Genomic DNA, 27,961 nt, shown 5'->3' on the forward strand with positions numbered 1-27,961 from the left:
TACCTGATCATCTGTATGTGTTGTGTGTGTGTCCATGTCTGTGTGTGTCCATGTCTGTGCGTGTCCATGTCTGTGCGTGTCCATGTCTGTGCGTGTCCATGTCTGTGCGTGTCCATGTCTGTGCGTGTCCATGTCTGTCCATGTCTGTCCATGTCTGTCCGTGTCCATGTCTGTGTGTGTCCATGTCTGTGCGTGTCCATGTCTGTCCATGTCTGTCCGTGTCCATGTCTGTGTGTGTCCATGTCTGTGCGTGTCCGTGTCTGTCCATGTCTGTGCGTGTCCATGTCTGTGCGTGTCCGTGTCTGTCTGTGTCCGTGTCTGTGCGTGTCCGTGTCTGTGCGTGTCCGTGTCTGTGCGTGTCCGTGTCTGTGCGTGTCCGTGTCTGTGCGTGTCCATGTCTGTGCGTGTCCATGTCTGTGCGTGTCCATGTCTGTGCGTGTCCGTGTCTGTGCGTGTCCGTGTGTGTCCATGTCTGTGTGTGTCCATGTCTGTGCGTGTCCATGTCTGTGCGTGTCCATGTCTGTGCGTGTCCATGTCTGTGCGTGTCCGTGTCTGTGCGTGTCCGTGTCTGTGCGTGTCCGTGCGTGTCCATGTCCGTGCGTGTCCATGTCCGTGCGTGTCCATGTCCGTGCGTGTCCATGTCCGTGCGTGTCCATGTCCGTGCGTGTCCATGTCCGTGCGTGTCCATGTCCGTGCGTGTCCATGTCCGTGCGTGTCCATGTCTGTGCGTGTCCATGTCTGTGCGTGTCCATGTCTGTGTGTGTCCGTGTGTGTCCATGTCTGTGTGTGTCCATGTCTGTGCGTGTCCATGTCTGTGCGTGTCCATGTCTGTGCGTGTCCATGTCTGTGCGTGTCCATGTCTGTGCGTGTCCATGTCTGTGCGTGTCCATGTCTGTGCGTGTCCATGTCTGTGCGTGTCCGTGTGTGTCCGTGCGTGTCCATGTCCGTGCGTGTCCATGTCCGTGCGTGTCCATGTCTGTGCGTGTCCATGTCTGTGCGTGTCCATGTCTGTGCGTGTCCATGTCTGTGCGTGTCCATGTCTGTGCGTGTCCATGTCTGTGCGTGTCCGTGTGTGTCCGTGCGTGTCCATGTCCGTGCGTGTCCATGTCTGTGCGTGTCCATGTCTGTGCGTGTCCATGTCTGTGCGTGTCCATGTCTGTGCGTGTCCATGTCTGTGCGTGTCCATGTCTGTGCGTGTCCATGTCTGTGCGTGTCCATGTCTGTGTGTGTGAGAGTGTAAGAGTGTGGGTGACCGTGTCCACCCTATATTGATCGCTGACCTCAGCGACGGGACGTGCGCTCGTTGCCACGGGAACGCCGGCCACAGGTCTTGCAGCACTGTGTCCGCACGGCGGGCAGGTGGCATCGGCCAAGCCACTGGAGGGTCTGACAGAAACGGAACGTGAGGCGGTCACGAAGACACGTGAGCCCTGAGAGAGAGAGACAGAGAGACACAGAGGCACAGAGAGAGTTATCTGTGAGACAATTCTGTATAATAAGGACACCAACAGCTTCTGCATAACTAAGTTCCCTTAATAGAAAAGATAATTGCTACATAAGCCCTATAGAGACTGTGACCCAAGTCAGACTTTGTACTATGAACAATGGATTTTAAAAGTTGAATAACAACACACCCGGACCACTGAGCCCCTTAAGTTCAAAGGTCACTGCTCAGATGACTCATAGGCATTCCTGCTCATGCTCTATTACCCTGTGCTCACAGAGGGGCGCTAACGAGGCTCACAGAAGTGCGCTAACAAAAGGCTCACAGCGGCGCCTAACGAGGCTAACAGAGGTGCGCTAACGAGGCTAACAGAGGCGCGCTAATGAGGCTAACAGAGGCGTGCTAATGCTGCTAACAGAGACGCGCTAATGAGGCTAACAGAGGCGCTAACGAGGCTAACAGAGGAGCACTAACAAGGCTCACAGAGGAGCACTAACAAGGCTCACAGAGGAGCACGAACAAGGCTCACAGAGGAGCACTACCAAGGCTCACAGAGGAGCACTACCAAGGCTCACAGAGGAGCACTACCAAGGCTCACAGAGGAGCACTAACAAGGCTCACAGAGGAGCACTAACAAGGCTCACAGAGGAGCACGAACAAGGCTCACAGAGAAGCACTAACAAGGCTCACAGAGGAGCACTAACAAGGCTCACAGAGGAGCACTAACAAGGCTCACAGAGGAGCACTAACAAGGCTCACAGAGGAGCACTAACAAGCCTCACAGAGGAGCACTAACAAGCCTCACAGAGGAGCACTAACAAGGCTCACAGAGGAGCACTAACAAGGCTCACAGAGGAGCACTAACAAGGCTCACAGAGGCGCGCTAACAAGGCTCACAGAGGCGTGCTAACGTGGGTTGTTTGTGTTATGAATGCTTGACAGGCTCCTTCAGGTCAGGGCACTGGGACGTCTGAATTCAACAGAGATGTGCACCATGGGGACAACAACTTAAAACAATCTGAAAGGCACAGCTTTAGAGCAATACAAAAGCACAGACACTAGCAACATTCACTAGATACAATATGTCAGAGTCATGGTTCACATTACATGTGTGGTGAGAATGTAACTTATGTGATTGTGAAATAACCAAAATGCAAGCATGGTTTTCTCATATAGGGAAAGCTGAGGGACTTAACAGCATGACAACGACTTGCTACATCCACAAATACCACTAGCGAAGCAGCACATGGTCCACATTACATGGATGTCATAAGAGTAGGATGGAATGACACAACGAAACATGTCTTCATGATAACGGGATTGCTTCATTATAATGTGATTTGCTCAAGGCACAATATTATAATGATATTTCACAAGTTACATAATGAGAAACATCATCATCATCGTCGCAGCCAAATCAGCTATTGTGCATTTTACAAGGTGATGAGGAATTTTCCAAATCTTTCATCACTAATGGTCACAGACCTCCTTTGAGGAGTTAACCAGTCATCCAAGGTCACTTAAACAAGGTATAGCTAGTATGAGACGCTAACGGTGCCAAATCACTATCATCTGTATGCATGATGTAATTAAGACAAATCCTATGTTAAAATATACATGTAAAGCATATAGGGGCCTGATCTGAGACAGAGAGAAAAGGGGAATTAAAGACTGCTGAGGTCTCAGGGCTGGAAGGTACCAGATCTTAGTGATAGTAGTGAGTGTTGCTGACCATGTCCATCTTGACCGAGCAATACAGATCCTTTCAACAAAAACACACAAATCAAAGACACTTATGAGACATTAAAAGTGACGAAGAACAATATAGTTATGCGGTATATGTCCACATTCATCTGTGCTTTGGAAGGGAGGTCAACCCTGTATGATTTTAACTTAGTAGAGTATATCTTCAGATCAAATCATACCTCGCTGTCAATGGGAAATTTAGACAAATACTGTATAATTAAAACATTTGAAATAATTCCCCTGAGAAATCCCAGATAAAAAAAACATGTGGGGTTTAATAACCAAATAATATCCCCATCGGGTGCAAAATGATAAGGCTTGGGACTGTAGATAACCTTCTGTAATGGATGACAACGGCTTTCAGCGCCTGCAGATGTATTATGGGAATGATAGATTGAAGCCACGGTTGCCGAGGGAAAATGAGGGCAGAAGTTCTTTAGAATATTTATCCTCTCGCAGCACCATTAAAGCACATCAGTGAATATGAAATGGAAAAAGGAATACATTATTCAATTAATAAAACATTGCCAGAGGATTATTGAAAACGAACAGAAATAAAAACAATAATGAGCTACACTGTGCTCTCAGGTGGTCCTGAAGAGGCTCTCTTTTCCAGTCTACAGTAAGATTTATCTTTCATTTTTTTCAACTGATAATGCATGGCCAGATCTTAGTGATTAGAATCACAATGAAAATTGAAGACAGTTGTTGGGATTAGTTACTTGAAATAGTAATATATTACATATGACATACTTTACAATATTACTTTGAATGGAAAGTGAAGCGTTATATTACGAGTGACTCATAAAAATGTATCAGATTACGTAACACGCTACCTTTGTAACATTATCCCCAACACAAGGATAACACAAGGATATGTCCTTAGAAGTAGAGACGAGGATGTTGAGTTATTGGGAGATTGTGCCTGATCGATCGCCTCTTGCATTAAAAAGATAAATGTAATTGAAAAATGAATAGTAAGCGATGGAGTTGTCTTCTTGAGTGCTACATTAACATTGTGATGAATCTGTAACCAATTCGGTTTAAATTGCCAACTAAAAACAAGGCCAGCAATGACGGAAAAGTGCAATGGAATGAATCTATCGTAAGTTATTATAATACAGTTAAGAACTCTTCACAGGACCATTCTGTAACAAAGTCAAGTTGATATAACAGATGTGAAACGGCTAGCTTAGTTAGCGGTGTGCGCTAAACAGCGTTTCAATCGGTGACGTCACTTGCTCTGAGACCTTGAAGTAGTAGTTCCCCTTGCTCTTGGGTCAATGTAACAGTATAATTTTAAACCATCCCCTCGCCCATACCCGGGCGCGAACCAGGGACCTTCTGCACACATCAACAACAGCCACCCTTGAAGCGTCGTTACCCATCGCTCCACAAAAGCCGCGGCCCTTGAGCAAGTGACGTCACCGATTGAAACGCTATTTAGCGCACACCGCTAACTAAGCTAGCCGTTTCACATCCGTTACATTGAGATGGTCTTGAGCTCTACTCTACACAATGAGAGATCTCAGCAGTTTTTCAGAGTGTTCACCATAGTCTGTTAACACCAAACTCCCAGCATCTGTATTAAAAATGACTTCATTGTTCCACTGCCTTTATCATCCCACTGCAAGGGAGTGGAGGGAAGGATTTAACTGAAGCCTTCCTCTTCTGTTCTCTGCCTCATTCTCCTAAACCTTAAGTGGTGCTCTGGGGCAGGACTGCCTGAGAACCAGGAGCTGAGAGGAAGGTGAGTCTCGGTAAGCTAGCGTAGCAACAGAGAAAAGTGAGTCTGGGTGAGCTAGCATAAAGATTGAAAGGAAGGTGAGTCTGGGTGAGTTAGTGTAGCGACTGAGAGGAAGGTGAGTCTGGGTGAGTTAGCATAGTGACTGAGAGGAAGGTGAGTCTGGGTGAGTTAGCATAGTGACAGAGGAAGGTGAGTCTGGGTGAGCTAGCATAGAGATTGATAGGAAGGTGAGTCTGGGTGAGTTAGCGTAGCGACTGAGAGGATGGTGAGTCTGGGCAAGTTAGCGTAGTGACTGAGAGGATGGTGAGTCTGGGCAAGTTAGCGTAGAGACTGAGAGGATGGTGAGTCTGGGCAAGTTAGCGTAGCGACAGAGGATGGTGAGTCTGGGCAAGTTAGAGTAGCGACTGAGAGGATGGTGAGTCTGGGCAAGTTAGCGTAGCGACTGAGAGGATGGTGAGTCTGGGTGAGTTAGCGTAGCGACTGAGAGGATGGTGAGTCTGGGTGAGTTTTTAAAATATATATTTTTGTACCCCTTTTTCTTCCCAACTACAAATCAAATTTTATTTGTCACATGCACCAAATACAACAAGTGTAGACTTTTCCATGAAATGCTTACTTACAAGCCCTTAACCAACAGTGCAGTTCAAGAGTAGACTAAAATAAAAAGTAATAGTAAAAAGTAACACAATAAGAATAAGAATAACGAGGCTATTTCCAGTGGAAGGTGAGTCCGGATGAGCTAGAGTAGCAACAGAGGAAGGTGAGTCCGGATGAGCTAGAGTAGCAACAGAGGAAGGTGAGTCCGGATGAGCTAGAGTAGCAACAGAGGAAGGTGAGTTCGGATGAGCTAGAGTAGCAACAGAGGAAGTTGAGTCCGGATGAGCTAGAGTAGCAACAGAGGAAGGTGAGTTCGGATGAGTTGCTGCAGGTGCTGAATAAAAACAAGACATAATCCTGTAGATAAAAGCAGACAGGATACGCACATACACAAACAGTCACCGAAAAGCAAAGCTTTATTTTTAACCATGACTCACCTTTGTCAGCAGCAATTGGCGTGGCAGTATCCTGTCTACAGTGTGCTTTAAGTGTGCACAAAGCTTCCTTCTCCAGTCAAATTCTAATATTGCTGTAAAGCTAGGTAGCAAGACCCCCCCAGAGAGCTGGGTTGTTATCACAGTAAACCCAGGAAGAGCATTAGAAATTGAAATAAATATGCCTTTCTTGGCACAGACCATTTGCTGAAACTATTCTAGGAACTGGGGTCATTTGTAATGCTGAAATTCCAACATCACTGCCATCCTGAGTTGACTCCTTGCTTAAATCATAGAGTCCACGGTAATATTTTGTACATTTCACCAAATATCTCACAACAAGCAAATCTCATTGCAGACTAATTAGCGAGATGAGCCATGTTTTTTCCCCTCACTGGACAGCTGGTAAGTACGTTTCAAGTTTGGAAATCTAACCCACCAGAGCCCAACAGCAAGAACATTCAGGACCAAATATACAAAACATATACAAACAATAACCAGCAATGAAGTGGTGGTATGCGAACATATCAGTGTCTCATGAATCTGAATCATGGTAGATGAGCCATCTTACATAGGGAATTCTAGGTGAATGTCAAGGTCAAGATAGTAGTCAAGGGGGAGATGGCTGTAGTAGTTAGTATATTCTGTTCCCATATGGTTTCATCAGCCAGCTTCACAATACACAGTGATAGGAATAAAGAAAACGCAGTATATTGTGAAGCGAGATGGACTGAAGCATGTGGGACAGAATATGCCGGCTGCAGGTTTTCTATCTATCTACTCTGACACACATCCAAGACATACAATATACAGTACTTTATTCCATTTTAAAATGATGAATATCTAACAAATCACAAAAACATACGAAGAGCATGTTGCTCTAATAAAACGGTATACAGCCAATCTGGAGCTGATAAACAGCGAGATGGACTCCGGTTGTTCAGACTTGTACAAGTTAGGAACATGAACATTGTTGTGTCAAATGTTCCAACTAAGACGGCAGCACACAACTCTTCCACATACAGTAATCCTCCTACCGTACTTCATCATTGAACAGACACGGGCGCACGCAAAGTACTTAACAATCCGCCTCAGTGTTTTTCGCCCCTACTGGAGCTGGGGGCTGGAAGACAAGCCAAGGCTTGAGAGCATTCAGTCGAGTCCACTACCCTCCTGTCTTAACCAGCTCCACCACAGAGGGTTCAGTCGAGTCCACTACCCTCCTGTCTTAACCAGCTCCACCACAGAGGGTTCAGTCGAGTCCACTACCCTCCTGTCTTAACCAGCTCCACCACAGAGGGTTCAGTCAGTCAGTCTTAACCAGCTCCACCACAGAGGGTTCAGGAGGGTTCAGTCGAGTCCACTACCCTCCTGTCTTAACCAGCTCCACCACAGAGGGTTCAGTCAAGTCCACTACCCTCCTGTCTTAACCAGCTCCACCACAGAGGGTTCAGTCGAGTCCACTACCCTCCTGTCTTAACCAGCTCCACCACAGAGGGTTCAGTCGAGTCCACTACCCTCCTGTCTTACAGACCACAGAGGGTTCAGTCGAGTCCACTACCCTCCTGTCTTAACCAGCTCCACCACAGCTCCACCCCTCCTGTCTTACACCACAGAGGGTTCAGTCAGGTCCACTACCCTCCTGTCTTAACCAGCTCCGCCACAGAGGGTTCAGTCGAGTCCAGTCTTAAAGCTCCACCACAGAGGGTTCATCTCCACTCAGTCCTCAGAAGCTTTTGTCAGCGCAACCAGCTCCACCACAGAGGGTTTCCATATGCTGCCCCAGATCACAGAGCGCCCTAACATCACAGGGGTCAGAGGTCACAGCTGAAATGCTATCCCGCACTGTTTCCTGCACCCCTCCTCCCAGCTCCACCACAGAGGGTTCTCCCCTTCTCCTGTGGTAGAGGGTGATCCACTCCCCCTGTCTTAACCAGCTCCACCACAGAGGGTTCAACCCTACCCTCCCTTAACCATGGAACAACATGACAGTACACAGAGAGGGTTCAGTCAAGTCCACTACCCTCCTGTCTTAACCAGCTCCACCACAGAGGGTTCAGACAAGTCCACATCCTGTCTTAACCAGGCTCCACCACAGAGGGTGTCAGGTCCACTGATGTGGACTTCCTCTCAGTCCTCAGAAGCTTTTGTCCAACTAATTTCCATCAAACTGTACTGAAATGCATCCCGCACTGTTTCCTGCATCCATGGACCACTATTATCCCAGGAACAACATGACAGTACACAGAGGGGGGGAAGATTTGAAGCAACTGGAACCTCTTGTTCACAGACCTCGTACTCTCGTCCCACGCCACTGTACTGTACCGTATCCTCTTCACAGTGACTGAATATAACCCAGAGTTTATTAGACGTACTACTGGGGCATGACTCCGGGAGAGACGGGATGACCTCATTCACATTGGAAATGCAGGCCAGTAGACCAGGGAGAGGTTGGACCTGGCAAGAGGATCACAACGCATTGGTTTAAAGCTACATCAACAACAGTGTTCATTTCGTCAACAACAACCATGATGAAAAATACTCAACAACCTACTTTTCCTGACTAAAACTATGACGATAACGAGACGAAATGCCCTGGAAAAAACACAATAACTATTACAAATTAATTTTAGTAGATGAAAATGTAACGAGACGAGAATTCCACATGAAAGTAATGGACATTTAATTTGATATGAAATGTGCACATGATGGAAGTTACAGGAAGCCTAATGTCACGGCCTGACCTTAGAGATCCTTTTTGTTCTCTATGTTTGGTTAGGTCAGGGTGTGACTCGCGTGGGAAAGTCTATGTTCTCTATTTCTTTGTTTTTGGCCATGTGTGGTTCCCAATCAGAGGCAGCTGTCTATCTTTGTCTCTGATTGGGGATCACATATAAGTTGTCATTTTCCTTTTGGGTTTTGTGGGATCTTGTTTTCTGTTTAGTGTCTATCAATTCCAACTTTAAATCTCAAACTTTCTACCGAACCTGTCTGTGTGCTCAGGGGAAAAGCACTTTGGAGAAGGAGCTGTGGGGTTTGGAACTCCTAGCCGGCCTGTCGGTCTGTCTGAATCAATGAGTCTCTCCTTGGACAGGGGCTTCCCCAGAGTACCCCTCATTACTGACTTGTGGAAGCTGCCCAGCACTGTCAACTTTCACACAGAGAGAGAGACAGAGAGAGACCACAAAGCTGGAACGATTGACAGTGAAGAAGAAATTAGATGAAAAAGAGATAAAGGTATGATACAATTAGATTTGGAAAAATACTTGAATCAGAAGAGCCCAAAGTGAGATTGGGATACACACCACTACTCACTGAGTTCACTGAGACTGAAGGCTTTGCACTAAGTCACAGCCCACTGCACACATCAGGCTGCAAAGAATTTCCACCGTCCCCCTTGCCTGGCAGCCTCCCCTCACTGTCCATAGTAATAAACCAGGCCTGGAGGCCTCCCCTCACTGTCCATAGTAATAAACCAGGCCTGGCAGCCTCCCCTCACTGTCCATAGTAATAAACCAGGCCTGGCAGCACAATTAGACCCAAATGTCAGGCCTCCAGAGCCTCACTGTCCATAGTAATAAACCAGGCCTGGAGGCCTCCCCTCACTGTCCATAGTAATAAACCAGGCCTGGGCAGCCTCCCCTCACTGTCCATAGTAATAAAACAGGCCTGGCAGCCTCCCCTCACTGTCCATAGTAATAAACCAGGCCTGGAGGACTCCCCTCAGATGTCCATAGTAATAAACCAGGCCTGGCAGCCTCCCCTCACTGTCCATAGTAATAAACCAGGCCTGGCAGCCTCCCCTCACTGTCCATAGTAATAAACCAGGCCTGGCAGCCTCCCCTCACTGTCCATAGTAATAAACCAGGCCTGGCAGCCTCCCCTCACTGTCCATAGTAATAAACCAGGCCTGGCAGCCCCCCTCACTGTCCATAGTAATAAACCAGGCCTGGCAGTCTCCCCTCACTGTCCATAGTAATAAACCTCCCATGCCTCCCCTCACTGTCCATAGTAATAAACCAGGCCTGGCAGCCTCCCCTCACTGTCCATAGTAATAAACCAGGCCTGGAAGCCTCCACTGTCCATAGTAATAAACCAGGCCTGGCAGCCTCCCCTCACTGTCCATAGTAATAAACCAGGCCTGGCAGCCTCCCCTCACTGTCCATAGTAATAAACCAGGCCTGGCAGCCTCCCCTCACTGTCCATAGTAATAAACCAGGCCTGGCAGCCTCCCCCCCTCACTGTCCATAGTAATAAACCAGGCCTGGCAGCCTCCCCTCACTGTCCATAGTAATAAACCAGGCCTGGCAGCCTCCCCTCACTGTCCATAGTAATAAACCAGGCCTGGCAGCCTCCCCTCACTGTCCATAGTAATAAACCAGGCCTGGCAGCCTCCCCTCACTGTCCATAGTAATAAACCAGGCCTGGCAGCCTCCCCTCACTGTCCATAGTAATAAACCAGGCCTGGCAGCCTCCCCTCACTGTCCATAGTAATAAACCAGGCCTGGCAGCCTCCCCTCACTGTCCATAGTAATAAACCAGGCCTGGCAGCCTCCCCATCACTGTCCATAGTAATAAACCAGGCCTGGCAGCCTCCCCTCACTGTCCATAGTAATAAACCAGGCCTGGCAGCCTCCCCTCACTGTCCATAGTAATAAACCAGGCCTGGCAGCCTCCCCTCACTGTCCATAGTAATAAACCAGGCCTGGCAGCCTCCCCTCACTGTCCATAGTAATAAACCAGGCCTGGCAGCCTCCCCTCACTGTCCATAGTAATAAACCAGGCCTGGCAGCCTCCCCTCACTGTCCATAGTAATAAACCAGGCCTGGCAGCCTCCCCTCACTGTCCATAGTAATAAACCAGGCCTGGAGGCCTCCCCTCACTGTCCATAGTAATAAACCAGGCCTGGAGGCCTCCCCTCACTGTCCATAGTAATAAACCAGGCCTGGCAGCCTCCCCTCACTGTCCATAGTAATAAACCAGGCCTGGCAGCCTCCCCTCACTGTCCATAGTAATAAACCAGGCCTGGAGGCCTCCCCTCACTGTCCATAGTAATAAACCAGGCCTGGCAGCCTCCCCTCACTGTCCATAGTAATAAACCAGGCCTGGCAGCCTCCCCTCACTGTCCATAGTAATAAACCAGGCCTGGCAGGCCTCCCCTCACTGTCCATAGTAATAAACCAGGCCTGGCAGCCTCCCCTCACTGTCCATAGTAATAAACCAGGCCTGGAGGCCTCCCCTCACTGTCCATAGTAATAAACCAGGCCTGGCAGCCTCCCCTCACTGTCCATAGTAATCGAGGAGTGTACAAACAGAGTTAACAATGAAACTGTACAAAGCTTAATAGAGGGATGCCTGAAGCCTAAACTGATAGTAATCTGAACAGGCCTGAAAGCCTCCCCTCATTAGGGTCCATAGACTGAAGCATTAGGCCTGGCAAGCCTGAAGCATCAGGGAGGGAAGCCTCCACTGTCCATAGGGAAGCCACTGAAGCATCAGGCCTGGCAGCCTCCCCTCACTGTCCTGAAGCATAATGAGGGATACCTGAAGCATTATGAGGGATGCCTGAAGCATAATGAGGGAAGCATGAAGCATTAGTGTTGGAAGCCTGAAGCATTACTGTCCATAGTAATAAAGCATAAGGGAGGCAGCCTCCCCTTACTGTCCATGCTGGTCATTTATGAACATTTGAACATCTTGGCCATGTTCTGTTATAATCTCCACCTGGCACAGCCAGAAGAGGACTGTCCCTAGTAATAAACCAGGCCTGGAGGTTTCTTCCTAGGTTTTGGCCCCTCACTGTCCATAGTAATAAACCAGGCCTGGCAGCCTGCATTGCTGTCCATAGTAATAAACCAGGCTGAGTTTCTGTACAGCCTTTCTGATATCAGCTGATGTCCATAGTTTTCTGAAGCATAATGAAGGGAAGCCTGAAGCATTGGGGTTGGAATCCTGAAGCATTAGGGAGGGAAGCATTAGGGAGGGAAGCCTGAAGCATAAGGGAGGGAAGCCTGAAGCATCATGGAGGGAAGCCTGAAGCATAATGAGGGAAGCCTGAAGCATAATGAGGGAAGCCTGAAGCATAATGGAGGGAAGCCTGAAGCCAATAGGGAAGCCTGAAGCATCCCCTGGAGGGAAGTCTGAAGTAATGGAACCAAGCCTGAAGCATAATGAGGGAAGCCTGAAGCATAATGGAAAGCCTGAAGCATAATGAGGCCTCCCCTGAAGCATAATGAGGGAAGCCTGAAGCCTCCCCTGACTGTCCTGAAGCATAATGGAAAGTCTGAAGCATAAAGGGGAAGCCTGAAGCATAATAGTAATAAACCAGGCCCAAGCCTGAAGCATAATGAGGAAGCCTGAAGCATAAAGAGGGAAGCCTGAAGCATAAAGAGGGAAGCCTGAAGCATAATGAGGGAAGCCTGAAGCATAATGGATGGAAGCCTGAAGCATAATGAGGGAAGCCTGAAGCATAATGAGGGAAGCCTGAAGCATGATGGAAGCCTGAAGCATAATGGATGGAAGTCTGAAGCATAAAGAGGGAAGCCTGAAGCATAAAGAGGGAAGCCTGAAGCATAATGAGGGAAGCCTGAAGCATAAAGAGGGAAGCCTGAAGCATAAAGAGGGAAGCCTGAAGCCATAGTAATAAAGCCTGGCCTAATTAGCCTCCCTGAAGCATAATGATAGAAGCCTGAAGAATTAGGAAGGGAATCCTGAAGCATAATTAGGGAAGCCTGAAGCATAATGAGGGAAGCCTGAAGCATAATGAGGGAAGCCTGAAGCATTAGGAAGGGAAGCCTGAAGCATAATTAGGAAAGCCTGAAGCATAATGAGGGAAGCCTGAAGCATAATGAGGGAATCCTGAAGCATAATGAGGGAAGCCTGAAGCATAATGAGGGAATCCTGAAGCATAATGAGGGAAGCCTGAAGCATACACTGACTTCCCTGTTGCTGTAAGTGGATTATAGATGAGAAATTTCACTGTTTATCACATGCTGGCTCATGCTTTGCCTCCGTCTTCTTCACTATGTAGCGCACACACACACACACACACACACACACACACCATACTACACTTCCTATTTGAAGCATGAGAGCAAAGTTTGACGGAAATGGCTTTTTAAATGGTATTTTATTTTGTTTTATTCTTAGCCCCTTATTGACTAGTCCTTCTGTCTGCTTATATGATTCACATGGTAGAGAGGGGGCAACAGCAGAATGAATTACTTTCCACCAGAGAAGCTCCATTAATGTCCCCTACCACGTGTATCAGACAGGTGGACACGTGTGATAACACAGACCTGCTCAGTGCCAATCCAACCAGGTTGATACATGTTTTTCTATAAGCTTTTGTCTGTCTTATTAGCCTTTTCTCCTGGGTGTTCCAGGCAGAGAGACCACATGAATTCACTCTTATGAACTATTTCATCCAAGGTCCAGTAATAGAATGTGAAGAACTGAGGCTTTGTGTGGACTGGTCCAATTTGAGGGAAGAAACACTGATGGGGTCTTTCATCTGTCTCTATACAGGGCTAATGGAAGAACAAGGCACAGTGTATTCACTGCACCAGCAGCACTACCATAGAAGACACCTGATGTTCACTCAAACTGTTATTGAGTCAGTGAGAGGCCATGTTGTGAGCATATGAACATACTGCTCTACTTTTGTTCATGGTGTGGAGCACTTCAGTGGAGGACAGAGCTTTTACAAATGTTACATAAAACGGTCACCACACCTGTATTCTTTAGTATTCTTCAAATCAGGTTGCTATTGTTATTAGATGTGTTATAGTGCTGCTTATGTAGCATGAACAAACCATAATGAGATTCATGCGCCCACCAGTACCCCCAGTCAGTCAGTACCAGTACCTCCCAGTCAGTCAGTACCAGTACCTCCCAGTCAGTCAGTACCAGTACCCCCAGTCAGTCAGTACCAGTATCCCCCAGTCAGTCAGTACCAGTAAACCAGTCAGTCAGTACCAGTACCCCCAGTCAGTCACTGTCCCCAGTCAGTACCAGTAGTCCCCCAGTCAGTCAGTACCAGTACCCCCCAGTCAGTCAGTACCAGTACCCCCAGTCAGTCAGTACCAGTACCCCCAGTCAGTCAGTACCAGTACCCCCAGTCAGTCAGTACCAGTACCCCCCAGTCAGTCAGTACCAGTACCCCCAGTCAGTCAGTACCAGTACCCCCAGTCAGTCAGTACCAGTACCCCCAGTCAGTCAGTACCAGTACCCCCCAGTCAGTCAGTACCAGTACCCCCAGTCAGTCAGTACCAGTACCCCCAGTCAGTCAGTACCAGTACCTCCCAGTCAGTCAGTACCAGTAAGCCCAGTCAAGTCAGTACCCCCAGGGTCAGTACCAGTACCTCCCAGTCAGTCAGTACCAGTACCCCCCAGTCAGTCAGTACCAGTACCCCCAGTCAGTCAGTACCAGTATCCCCCAGTCAGTCAGTACCAGTACCCCCCAGTCAGTCAGTACCAGTACCCCCAGTCAGTCAGTACCAGTATCCCCCAGTCAGTCAGTACCAGTACCTCCCAGTCAGTCAGTACCCCCCCAGTCAGTCAGTACCAGTAAGCCCCAGCATCAGTACCAGTACCCCCAGTCAGTCAGTACCAGTACCCCCAGTGTCAGTCAGTACCAATACCCCCAGTCAGTCAGTACCAGTACCCCCAAGCAGTCAGTCAGTACCAGTACCCCCCAGTCAGTCAGTACCAGTACCCCCAGTCAGTCAACCAGTACCCCCTGAGTCAGTCAGTACCAGTATCCCCCAGTCAGTCAGTACCAGTACCCCCAGTCAGTCAGTATACCCCCAGTCATCAGTACCAGTACCCTGAGTACCAGTAGTCAGTCAGTACCAGTACCCCCAGTCAGTCAGTACCAGTACCCCCAGTCAGTCAGTACCAGTAATCCCAGTCAGTCAGTACCAGTAAGCCCCAGTCAGTCAGTACCAGTATCCCCCAGTCAGCAGTACCAGTACCCCCTGTCAGCAGTACCAGTACCCCCAGTCAGTCAGTACCAGTACCCCCCAGTCAGTCAGTACCAGTACCCCCAGTCAGTCAGTACCAGTATCCCCCAGTCAGTAAGTACCAGTACCCCCAGTCAGTCAGTACCAGTACCCCCAGTCAGCAGTACCAGTACCCCCAGTCAGTCAGTACCAGTACCCCCAGTCAGTCAGTACCAGTACCCCCAGTCAGTCAGTACCAGTACCCCCAGTCAGTCAGTACCAGTAATCCCCCAGTCAGTCAGTAATGAGTAATCCCCCCAGTCAGTCAGTACCAGTACCCCCAGTCAGTCAGTACCAGTACCCCCAGAAGTCATTCAGTACCAGTACCAGTACCCCCCAGTCAGTCAGTACCAGTACCCCCAGTCATCATGAGGGTATCCCCCAGTCAGTCAGTACCAGTACCCCCAGTCCAGCATACCAGTACCCCCAGTCAGTCAGTACCAGGGAAGCCTGTCAGTACAGTAATGAGTCAGTCAGTACCAGTACCCCCAGTCAGTCAGTACCAGGAAGCCCAGTCAGTCAGTACCAGTACCCCCAGTCAGTCAGTACCAGTACCCCCAGTCAGTCAGTACCAGTAGGAAGGTCAGTCAGTACCAGTACCCCCCAGTCAGTCAGTACCAGTACCCCCAGTCAGTCAGTACCAGTACCCCCAGTCAGCAGTACCAGTGGATTATAGTCAGTCAGTACCAGTATCCCCAGTCAGGCTCAGTGCCAGTACCCCCCAGTCAGTCAGTACCAGTACCCCCAGTCAGTCAGTACCAGTACCCCCAGTCAGTCAGTACCAGTACTACCCTTCAGTTGAAGCAGTCAGTACCAGTATGACCCAGTCCGTCAGTACCAGGTATTTTATTTTGTCAGTACCAGTACCCCCAGTCAGTCAGTACCAGTACCCCCAGTCAGTCAGTACCAGTACCCCCAGTCAGTCAGTACCAGTACCCCCAGTCAGTCAGTACCAGTATCCCCAGTCAGTCAGTACCAGTACCCCAGTCCGTCCAGTACCAGTACCCCCAGTCATCAGACCAGGTGGACCCCCCAGTCAGTCAGTACCAGTACCCCCTCAGTCAGTACCAGTATCCCCCAGTCAGTCAGTACCTATATCCCCCAGTCAGTCAGTACCAGTACCCCCAGGTGTTCCAGTCAGTACCAGTACCCCAGTTCAGTCAGTACTAGTTCATCCAAGGTCCAGTCATAGTACCAGTAAGAACCAGTCAGTTTGTCAGTGGACTGGTACCCCCAGTTGAGTCAGAAACAGTACCCCCAGTCAGTCAGTACCAGTACAGTCAGTCAAGAACCCCCAGTCAGTCACAGTATCCCCAGTCAGTCACCAGTACCCCCAGTCAGTCAGTACCAGTACCCCCAAACTGTCAGTGAGTATCCCCCAGTCAGTCAGTACCAGTACCCCCAGTCCATCAGTACCAGTATAGTCAGAGTACCATACCCCCAGTCAGTCAGCTCTACTTTTGTGTGGAGCACTTCAGTGGAGGACAGAGTACCCAAAGTTACAGTCAGTACCCCCCTGTCAGTCAGTACCAGTATTCTTCAGTCAGTTGCAGTACCAGATGTGTTATAGTGCCAGTTATGTACCAGAACAAACCATAATGAGAGTCAGTCAGTCACCAGTACCCCCAGTCAGTCAGTACCAGTACCCCCAGTCAGTCAGTACCAGTACCCCCAGTCAGTCAGTACCAGTACCCCCAGTCAGTCAGTACCAGTACCCCCAGTCAGTCAGTACCAGTACCCCCAGTCAGTCAGTACCAGTACCCCCAGTCAGTCAGTACCAGTACCCCCAGTCAGTCAGTACCAGTACCCCCAGTCAGTCAGTACCCCCCAGTCAGTCAGTACCAGTACCCCCAGTCCGTCAGTACCAGTACCCCCAGTCAGTCAGTACCAGTACCCCCAGTCCGTCAGTACCAGTACCCCCAGTCAGTCAGTACCAGTACCCCCAGTCAGTACAGTACCAGTACCAGTACCCCCAGTCAGTCAGTACCAGTACCCCCAGTCAGTCAGTACCAGTATCCCCAGTCAGTCAGTACCAGTACCCCCAGTCAGTCAGTACCAGTATCCCCCAGTCAGTCAGTACCAGTACCCCCAGTCAGTCAGTACCAGTATCCCCAGTCAGTCAGTACCAGTATCCCCCAGTCAGTCAGTACCAGTATCCCCAGTCAGTCAGTACCAGTATCCCCCAGTCAGTCAGTACCAGTACCCCCCAGTCAGTCAGTACCAGTATCCCCCAGTCCGTCAGTACCAGTACGCCCCAGTCAGTCAGTACCAGTATCCCCCAGTCAGCCAGTACCAGTACCCCCCAGCCAGTCAGTCAGTACCAGTATCCCCCAGTCAGTCAGTACCAGTACCCCCAGCCAGTCAGTCAGTACCAGTATCCCCCAGTCAGTCAGTACCAGTATCCCCCCAGCCAGTCAGTCAGTACCAGTATCCCCCCCCAGTCAGTCAGTACCAGTATCCCCCAGTCAGTCAGTACCAGTATCCCCCAGTCAGTCAGTACCAGTATCCCCCAGTCAGTCAGTACCAGTATCCCCAGTCAGTCAGTACCAGTATCCCCCAGTCAGTCAGTACCAGTATCCCCAGTCAGTCAGTACCAGTATCCCCCAGTCAGTCAGTACCAGTATCCCCCAGTCAGTCAGTACCAGTATCCCCCAGTCAGTCAGTACCAGTATCCCCCAGTCAGTCAGTACCAGTACCCCCCAGTCAGTCAGTACCAGTACCCCCAGTCAGTCAGTACCAGTACCCCCAGTCAGTCAGTACCAGTACCCCCAGTCAGTCAGTACCAGTACCTCCCAGTCAGTCAGTACCAGTACCCCCAGTCAGTCAGTACCAGTACCCCCAGTCAGTCACCAGTAGTCAGTACCCCCCCAGTCAGTCAGTACCAGTACCCCCAGTCAGTCAGTACCAGTACCCCCAGTCAGTCAGTACCAGTACCCCCAGTCAGTACCAGTACCAGGACCCCCAGTCAGTCAGTACCAGTCAGTCACCAGTACCCCCCCCAGTCAGTCAGTACCAGTACCCCCAGTCAGTCAGTACCAGTACCCCCAGTCAGTCCAGTACCAGTACTCCCCCCAGTCAGTCAGTACCAGTACCCCCAGTCCGTCAGTACCAGTACCAGTCAGTCAGTACCAGTACCCCCAGTCAGTCAGTACCAGTACCCCCAGTACCAGTAGTCAGTCAGTACCAGTACCCCCCAGTCAGTCAGTACCAGTACCCCCAGTCCGTCAGTACCATTACCTCCCAGTCAGCCAGTACCAGTACCCCCCAGTCAGTCAGTACCAGTCCCCCAGTACCAGTTACCTCCCAGTCAGTCAGTACCAGTACCCCCAGTCAGTCAGTACCAGTACCCCCCAGTCCGTCAGTACCATTACCTCCCAGTCAGTCAGTACCAGAACCCCCCAGTCAGTCAGTACCAGGACCCCCCACTTAGTCAGTACCAGTATCCACCAGTCCGTCAGTAGCAAGACCCTCCCAGTCCGTCAGTACCAGTATCCCCCACTTAGTCTGAAGACTGGCATGCCAGGCAGTGACATGGACATACTCTGGGGATTGTACGTTTCTGTTTCTGGGTAAGAAAGGTATGGGAGAGACCCTGGACTGGTTCTCTCCCATAAGACCTTGATGGTGTGACACACCTGACACTTTGTAAAGCCCAGGTACACACACTTCCCTCTGGGGGGATAGCCATGACACTCACATGCAAGAACACACAGAGACACACACTCACATGCATGAACACACAGAGACGCACACTCACATGCATGAACACACATGAATGAACGTACGCACGCTAGAAGTCTTCACGGGTCCAAAAAGTTAGACCCGTTCCGAAATGGACCTGCGGCTTTCACACCCGGACCGAAAATATATATTTGAAATATAGAGACCTGTTCCGCTGTTCCGAATGGACCCAAGGACAACTGGACCCGTTCCATATAGACCAGATAGTATCAGTCCCCGATCCCATCCGAATCAAATCAAAGTTTATTTGTCACATATGCCGAATACAACAGGTATTTACAGTGAAATGCTTACTTAAAGGCTCTAACCAATTGAGCAAAAAAAGGGTATGTGTGTGTGTAGGTAAGTAAAGAAATAAAACAACAGTAAAAAGACATTTGAAACTAACAGTAGCAAGGCTATATACAGACACCGGTTAGTCAGGCTTATTGAGGTAGTATGTACATGTAGGTATGGTTAAAGTGACTATGCATATACGATGAACAGAGAGTAGCAGTAGCGTAAAAAGAGGGGTTGGCGGGTGGTGGAACACAATGCACATAGCCAGGTTAGCCAATGTGCGGAAGCACTGGTTGGTCGGGCCAATTGAGGTAGTATGTACATAAATGTATAGTTAAAGTGACTATGCATATATGATAAACAGAGAGTAGCAGCAGCTTCAAAAGAGGGATTGGGGAGGGGGACACACACAATGCAAATAGTCCGGGTAACCATTTGGTTACCTGTTCAGGAGTCTTATGGCTTTGGGGTAAAAACTGTTGAGAAGCCTTTTTGTCCTAGACTTGGCACTCCGATACAGCTTGCCATGCGGTACTAGAGAGAACAGTCTATGACAGGTGGCTGGGGTCTTTGACAAATTTTATGGCCTTCCTCTGACACCGCCTGGTGTAGAGGTCCTGGATGGCAGGCAGGTGTGCCCAGTGATGTGCTGGGCAGTACCCACTACCCTCTGTAGTGCCTTGCGGTCAGAAGCCGAGCAATTGACTTACCAGGCAGTGATGCAACCAGGGATGCTCTCAATGGTGCAGCTGCAGAACCTTTTGAGGATCTCAGGACCCAGGCCAAATCTTTTTAGTTTCCTGAGGGGGAATAGGCTTTGTTGTGCCCTCTTCACGACTGTCTTGGTGTGCTTGGACTATACTAGTTTGTTGTTGATGTGGACACCAAGGAACTTGAAGCTCTCAACCTGCTCCACTACAGCCCCGTCGATGAGAATGGGGGTATGCTCGGTCCTCCTTTTCCTGTAGCCCACAATCATTTCCTTAGTCTTGGTTACGTTGAGGGATAGGTTGTTATTCTAGCACCACCCGGCCAGGTCTCTGACCTCCTCCCTATAAACTGTCTCGTCGTTGTCGGTGATCAGGCCTATCACTGTTGTGTCGTCTGCAAACTTAATGATGGTGTTGGAGTCGTGCTTGCAGTTGTGGGTGAACAGGGAGTACAGGAGGGGACTGTGCACGTGAGCACGGGACCCCGTGTTGAGGATCAGAGTGGCGGATGTGTTGTTACCTACCCTCACTACCTGGGAGCGGCCCGTCAGGACGTCCAGGATCCAGTTGCAGAGGGAGGTGTTTAGTCCTAGGTTCCTTAGCTTAGTGATGAGCTTTGAGGGTACTATGGTGTTGAACGCTGAGCTGTAGTCAATGAATAGCATTCTCACATAGGTGTTCCTTATGTCCAGGTGGGAAAGGGCAGTGTGGAGTGCAATAGAGATGGCATCATCTGTGGATCTGTTTGGGCGGTATGCAAATTGGAGTGGGTCTAGGGTTTCTGGGATAATGGTGTTGATGTGAGCCATTACTAGCCTTTCAAAGCACTTCATGGCTACGGATGTGAGTGCTACGGGTCTGTCGTCATTTAGGCAGGTTGCCTTTGTGTTCTTGGGCATGGAGACTATGGTGGTCTGCTTGAAACATGTTGGTGTTACAGACTCAATCAGGGACATGTTGAAAATGTCAGTGAAGACACCTGCCAGTTGATCAGCACATGCCCGGGGCACACATCCTGGTAATCCGTTTGGCCCCGCAGCCTTGTGTATGTTGACCTGTTTAAACGTCTTACTCACATCGGCTGTGGAGAGTGTGATCACACAGTTGTCCGAAACAGCTGATGCTCTCATGCATGCCTCAGTGTTGCTTGCCTCGAAGCGAGCATAGAAGTGATGTAGCTCATCTAGTAGGCTCGTGTCACTGGGCAGCTCGCGGCTGTGCTTCCTTCTGTGGTCTGTAATAGTTTGCAAGCCCACCCACATCCGACGAGCGTCGGAGCCAGTGTAGTATGATTCATTCTTAGCCCTGTATTGACGATTTGCGTGTTTGATGGTTCGTCGCAGGGCATAGCGGGATTTCTTGTAAGCTTCCAGGTTAGAGTCCCGCCCCTTGAAAGCGGCAGCTCTACTCTTTAGCTCAGTGCGACTGTTGCCTGTAATCCATGGCTTCTAGTTGGCTCCATGGATTCTGGTTGCCAGCAGCATACCACACTGCATACCACTGCTGGCTTGCTTCTGAAGCTAAGCAGGGTTGGTCCTGGTCAGTTCCTGGATGGGAGACCAGATGCTGCTGGAAGTGGTGTTGGAGGGCCAGGAGGAGGCACTCTTTCCTCTGGTCTAAAAAATACACCAATGCCCCCAATGATTGGGGACACTGCCCTGTGTTGGGTGCCGTCTTTTGGATGGGATGTTAAATGGGTCTCTGAGGTCATTAAAGATCCCATGGCACTTATCGTAAGAGTAGGGGTGTTAACCCCGGTGTCCTGGCTAAATTGCAAATCTGGCCCTCAAACCATCACAGTCACCTAATAATCCCCAGTTTACAATTGGCTCATTCATCCCCCTCCTCTCCCTTTTAATTACATCTTCCACTGATTAGACATCTCCTAACTCCTGAGTGGCGCAGCGGTCTAAGGCACTGCATCTCAGTGCAAGAGGCGTCACTACAGACCCTGGTTCGAAACCAGGCTGTATCACATCCGGACGTGATTGGGAGTCACATAGGGCGGAGCACAATTGGCCCATTGACGTCCGGATTTGGCCGGGGTAGGCCATCATTGTAAATAAGAATTTGCTCTTAACTGACTTGCCTAATTGAATAAGTAACTTTTTCCACACACAGAATCTCTATGCCGCTTTGATGACTTTGTATGAAATGTACATACATTTAGCTTGGAGTCATTAAAACTAGTTTTTCACCACTCCACACATTTCTTGTTAACAAACTATAGTTTTGGCAAGTCGGTTAGGACATTTGTGCATGACAAGTCATTTTTACAGATAGATTGTTTACAGATAGATTATTTCACTTATAATTCACAATTCCAGTAGGTCAGAAGTTTGCATCCACTAAGTTGACTGTGTCTTTAAACAGCTTGGAAAATTCCAGAAAATTATGTCATGTCTTTAGAAGCTTCTGATTGGCTAATTGACATCATTTGAGTCAATTGGAGGTGTACCTGTGGATGTATTTCAAGGCCTACCTTCAAACACAGTGCCTCTTTGCTTGACATCATGGGAAAATCAAAAGATAACAGCCAAGACCTCAGAAAAAAAATGTAGTCCTCCACAAGTTTGGTTCATCCTTGGGTGCAATTTCCAAACGCCTGAAGGTACCACATTCGCCTGTACAAACACTAGTATAGTAAACGCCATGGGACCACGCAGCCGCCATACCGTTCAGGAAGGAGATGCGTTCTGTCTCCCAGAGATGAACGTACTTTGGTGCGAAATGTGCAAATCAATCCTAGAACAACAGCAAAAGACCTTGTGAAAATGGAGGAAACAGGTACAAAAGTAACTATATCCACAGTAAAACAAGTCCTATATCGACAGGCAGCAGGTGGCCTAGTGGTTAGAGCTTTGGACTAGTAACCGAAAGGTTGCAAGATTGAATCCCTGAGCTGACAAGGTAAAATTCTGTCATTCTACCCCTGAACAAGGAAGTTAACCCACTGTTCCTAGGCCGTCATTGAAAATAAGAATTTGTTCTTAACTGACTTAACTGATCCTAACTGACCTAAAACAGGGGATTTTTTACTAGGATTAAATGTCAGGAATTGTGAAAAGCTGAGTTTAAATGTATTTGGCTAAGGTGTATGTAAACTTCAGACTTCAACTGTAACTCTTTGTGTGGATTCTTCAACTCATTGAGCTGATTTCTGATGCCCTGTTCCTTCATTTTCTGTAGTGTATTTCTCTATTGTTTTAATGAATAATAACAAATGAAGGTGTAGGCTCAGGTTTTCTGGGTCTCCGTGTTTTTGGTTGGATAGGTTTCTCAATTCCTTTCTTAGGTTTTTGCATTCTTCATCAAATTATTTGTCATTGTTGTTCATTTTCTGTTTGAAATTTTTAGATTTGATAGGGAAGCTAAGAGGTCAAATATATGGTTTAGGTTTTTTACTGCCAAGTTTACAACTTCACTATTACAGTGAAACATTTTGTCCAGGAAGTTGTCTAAAAGGGATTGAATATGTTGTTGCCTAATTGTTTTTTGGTAGGTTTCCACACTACTTCCCTTCCATCTATAGCATTTCTTAATATTATTCAGTTCCTTTGGCTTTGATGCCTCATGATTGAGTATTGCTCTGTTCAAGTAGACTGTGATTTTGCTGTGATGTGATAAGGGTGTCAGTGGACTGTCGGAATACTCTGAGACTGGGTTGAGGTCAGTGATAAAGTAGTCTACAGTACTACTGCCAAGAGATGAGCTATAGGTCTACCTACCGTAGGAATCCCCTCGAAGCCTACCATTGACTATGTACATACCCAGTGTGCGACAGAGCTGCAGGAGTTGTGACCCGTTTTGTTGGTTATGATGTTTTAGTTGTGCCTAGGGGGGCATATGGGGCGAGGAATGCTGTCACCTCCAGGTAGGTGTTTGTCCCCATGTGGTGAGGATGTCAGATTCTTGTCCAGTTCTGGCATTTAGGTCACCACAGACTAGTTCATGTCCCTGGGCCTGGAAATGATTGATTTCCCCCTCCAGGATGGAGAAGCTGTCTTCATTAAAGTATGTGGATTCTAGTGGGGTGATATAGGTAAGCGCACAGGGGGACATTTTTCTCTGCTGAGATAATTTCCTTTTTAATTTCTACCCAAATGTAAAATGTTCCTGTTTTGATTAATTTAATAGAGTGAGTTAGGTCCTCTTGCTCTCTCTCGCCATCTCTCCTTTTCCCAAGGTTGCTGTTGATGCATATCCCCCGGTAGTTATTGGGGTCAAATAAAACACTATATTAAAGTATTCAGCACAACATAACAATGTGGTTTTGAATTGTTAGCTTCAAAGTTTATGCTGCAAGCTTAATAAACAGTGATTTACAACTGCCCTCAACCAGTGTTGTTTCCATGAAGTCATCTGGACAAGGACAAGTCACACCAAGGTCAAATCCTCCAGGAGATGGATCACACAGAGACTTTAAAAAGACAAAATGGCCACCATTCTCAACACACATTATGACACACCTCAGTGATTTGAAGAAACACCTCTCTGGGTAGTTGTGAATGTCAGCAGTTAAGACAGGATCTGCGTCACGACCCCTCTCCGAGACGGAGTACAGAGATTATGGTTTTATGCCACAGATCATTATTTGGGGATAGAAGCATTTGAAATGCCACAGATCATTATTTGGGGATAGAAGCATTTGAAATGCCACAGATCATTATTTGGGGATAGAAGCATTTGAAATGCCACAGATCATTATTTGGGGATAGAAGCATTTGAAATGCCACAGATCATTATTTGGGGATAGAAGCATTTGAAATGCCACAGCAATATTTAAACAAGAACATTTCTCCAGTCAACATCCTAAAGTCAGACAAACAGAAATAATAAAATATCTGCAAACACAAAAATAGAAGCTTCGTACGAGCCAACCAATTGTCTTCACAGGGCATGCGAGTACCAACCTCACAGACAGCGCAAATGAGCAAAAAGAAAACGTAGCCTTGAGTGTTTTTTGAAGGGAAAACTTTTACATGCCAAAATCTTATTGAAAAAAATCTGCAAAAGCAGGCCTCGTTGATTGATCACTAAAATATAATTGTGCTGCAAGAGAGATGTGGACTGCTCAACGGAGCACACAAGTCCAAATACCACAGACACTGCAAATGAGCCAAAATAACTTGTCTCTGATTAACGTTACATTTAGAGTAATGTTTTTCCCTGGTTGATAACAGAGGTGCTTATGTCACAATCAGTCCTCAGCCGAAGAATAATGAGACATTCTTATGCAATTAAACTGACACACAGTGGGCCATTATCAACACCCATATAATGGAATTACATGCACAGCCAAGAGCCAAGAGTTGTTGTGGACTTGGCCATGAGTCAGAACCTTCCTCTGTTTCAACAGAACTGGAGCTCCAGGCCCAAACCCATGTGGGTCATGGACCTCAAGGCTTCCATTAAAGACAGAGGCATGACAGTCATCATGATCATTTCCCTTATTCACTCTCTGCTTTCACTTATCAAACGCCAACCATTCCAAAACATCTCATTCTTATTCTTATGATAAACCATCCCAAACAAAAAGGCATTTATGGTGGCAAACTGTGGTCTGGTACTCCACAGGCTCTGTGAAATAGCAGCAGGCATTCCACACCATTAGGGGAATGGTTAGAGGAGAAGTCTCTACAACGCGGATGCTGTTATCTTTTATAGCTTAGCAACCTCTTTCAGAAGTTTCAAATGAAAACATCGCAAGCACGATGTTGACAACTATACTAAATATAGTGGATTACCACAAGGCCTGAACTGTGATGTTAATACAAAACAGAAAATGTTGAAAATATAAGTCTGCATACTGTACTTTCTATGTAACGGCGTGGGCCTGTTCTGAATACGTGTTGAAATCAAATAATTAGCAATAGCGACTAGAGCAACTCATTTTTGGGGGGGGAGACTGGTAAACTGCGATGCGTATTGTTTTGCATAGAACAATGTGGTCGACGTGTGGGTTCAAATGTGGTTGACTCCTGGTCTTCACAGTCTGCTATATTCTTCCTTTCATATCCCTCCAAGGCAGACGGTGACGGTGCAATGTCTGGTATATTTAACAAGTAACAATGCATGTCTTTAAAAATGTTCCTACCGTAGTAGACAACATAAATCTCCCATTACCTGTGGTTGAACTGTCTATACAGCAGCCTATTCAACAGATGGCTCTAGTATTACGCTTCCAGTCTGTTAGCCTTAGGATACAAACAAGTCAATACCAGCCAAACCCACCAGCTGAAGCAATAAAGCACAAGTCTGGTTGATGGATGGGTAAGAAGACTGTCTGCCTTGCTATCCTCTTCAGTGTCTCTCTCTGTGACACTTTATACAGGGTGTTCAGTAAAAACTGATCATATAGCTTTTCCTACCTTGGTCATAACAGTCTTGATCTTAAAATATTTTGAATAACCCCACAGCACCCGTCCGTCTCCCTCACAATTATTATTATTATTTTTTTGTGAACTAACACTCGCTCTGAATAAGAACATAAAGTTAAATGACTCAAATGTAAATGATTTCAGTTAGAAAATGCTAAGGACAGCGGTTGGTGACAGTGGCTACGTATACAAAACAAATGTGTGGGTTAATGTCTCTCTTTGTCCATACTGCTTTTAGGGTAAGGAAACAAATACGCCATTTTGTAATGAAATGTGGATGAACTATCACTTTAAATTAACACATCTGGTACTTGACCAGTTTTTAAAAGCAACAACTCATTTGTGTGGCAGTGGTTTCCAAAATGGCCACCATTAACCACAGTCTTGGCACTGGACCTGCTCTGAGTGGATGGATTCTTCTCTCTCTCACTACCTTATGAATCAAACTCAAGGGCAAGACCCAAAACCCAGACACTCCTTTTTGTCTTGTGGTTTCTCCTTGATAATAAAATGCAGAAATGATGACATTCCATATCAGGCTCTCAAATCCTTTCAGGATAGGTTAAGGGCTGTGTTATTCCCACTAAGATTTAGTATCAAAGATCCTCGCTTAATTACTGCACATAAATATTCTGAATCGCTACTGCACTGTCTCGTAAAATCAATTTCAACACATACCAGTCTTCAAAGAGCCTTAGGGATTATAAACTGTATTTTGATGCCTGTAAAATATGTATTCTGGATGAGAAGCCCATCTCAAAAGATTTTCACCTCTACCGTCAATTTCAACAGTGACAGGCATTGGAAGATTGGTTTACACAGAATGGTAAAAGGTTAGACGAGGTAACAACTGTCAATCAAATGCAAGACGTTGTGATATCAAGGTATCATTTCAGGATTGCACCTGACACCAGCGGAGAGCTCAGATATGTTTGAATCAGGAAGGGAATTATTATGTATTATTATCCTATTACCCACTGGGCAAGAACTGGTGGAATAAACCTTTTCACATCATTTAAATAAAAAATAAAAAAATGTGTTGACTTTGAATAAACTTGGAAAACGATTTGGATTTGTAAAAAAAAAAAATCATCAATGTAAGAGACCTTAATCCAATAATGTGGTGACGTTGTTCGGTTGTTTTCACGTTGAATTCATGGTAGTTGACAACTCAACCAAATGTAAATCAAATCTAGTTGTTGAAATGATTGATGTGTGTGCCCAGTGCGTATCTCCTTAAAACTTGTTATGGCTGCAATCCCGCTAATGGGATTGATATGACAACTACCAGTGAAAATAGAGGGCGCCAAATTCAAACCACAGAAATCTCATCATTTTAAAGGTAATCTTGTTGAAACTGGTCTCAGAAAACACCATACTAACACAAAAAAAACATGTCCTTAGAAGATAGTGTTTGGGGAGATATTTCTGTGAGACCTAAAACGGACACAGCACCCAACAGTGTAAATCCTATTTTAATTAGCAAACACTGCCAAGGCAATTTTCTATGGGTTTTTTAAATGACAGTTCAGTTAGTCCGTTTCAAGGGTGGCCAAGGTAATTATGCACCACAAGACAAAGGTCCCTGTGTGATTGGAGTGAGATGGACGTGACTGGAAAGGTAGAAATAAGGCTAACGTTCATTTAGAAAGTCAAATGAGTCGATGATAATGTCAGTCTTTAAAGTTCTAATATGTGTTTCTGGCTGATAGAGGGAGCGATAAGCTGGGCCAATAATGAATGCCACTTTATGTGCAGCTCTAGACCAGCGGTTTTCAACTGGGTGTCACGGCACACTGGTGTGCCTTGAGGAACTCTCATGTGTGCCACGAAACCTTTCCTAATCTTCATTATTTCTTGAAACACTCACTTCTGTGAGCC

At 47.3% G+C, this 27,961-nt stretch overlaps 1 protein-coding gene across 1 annotated transcript in view; it reads right to left on the reverse strand.

Moving 5' to 3' along the window:
* Positions 1-1,154: 1,154 nt before the first annotated feature.
* LOC135556025 (A disintegrin and metalloproteinase with thrombospondin motifs 7) overlaps positions 1,155-27,961 on the reverse strand; it is a 196,118-nt gene continuing 169,311 nt past the window's right edge. Inside the window, 1 exon segment of the mRNA XM_064988891.1 lies at positions 1,155-1,430. Within this exon segment, the coding sequence (XP_064844963.1) occupies positions 1,282-1,430 (149 nt within the window). The 3' untranslated portion in view covers positions 1,155-1,281.

This window comes from Oncorhynchus masou, chromosome 2 (genome assembly GCF_036934945.1).
Source record: "Oncorhynchus masou masou isolate Uvic2021 chromosome 2, UVic_Omas_1.1, whole genome shotgun sequence".
Classification (NCBI taxonomy): Eukaryota; Metazoa; Chordata; class Actinopteri; order Salmoniformes; family Salmonidae; genus Oncorhynchus; species Oncorhynchus masou.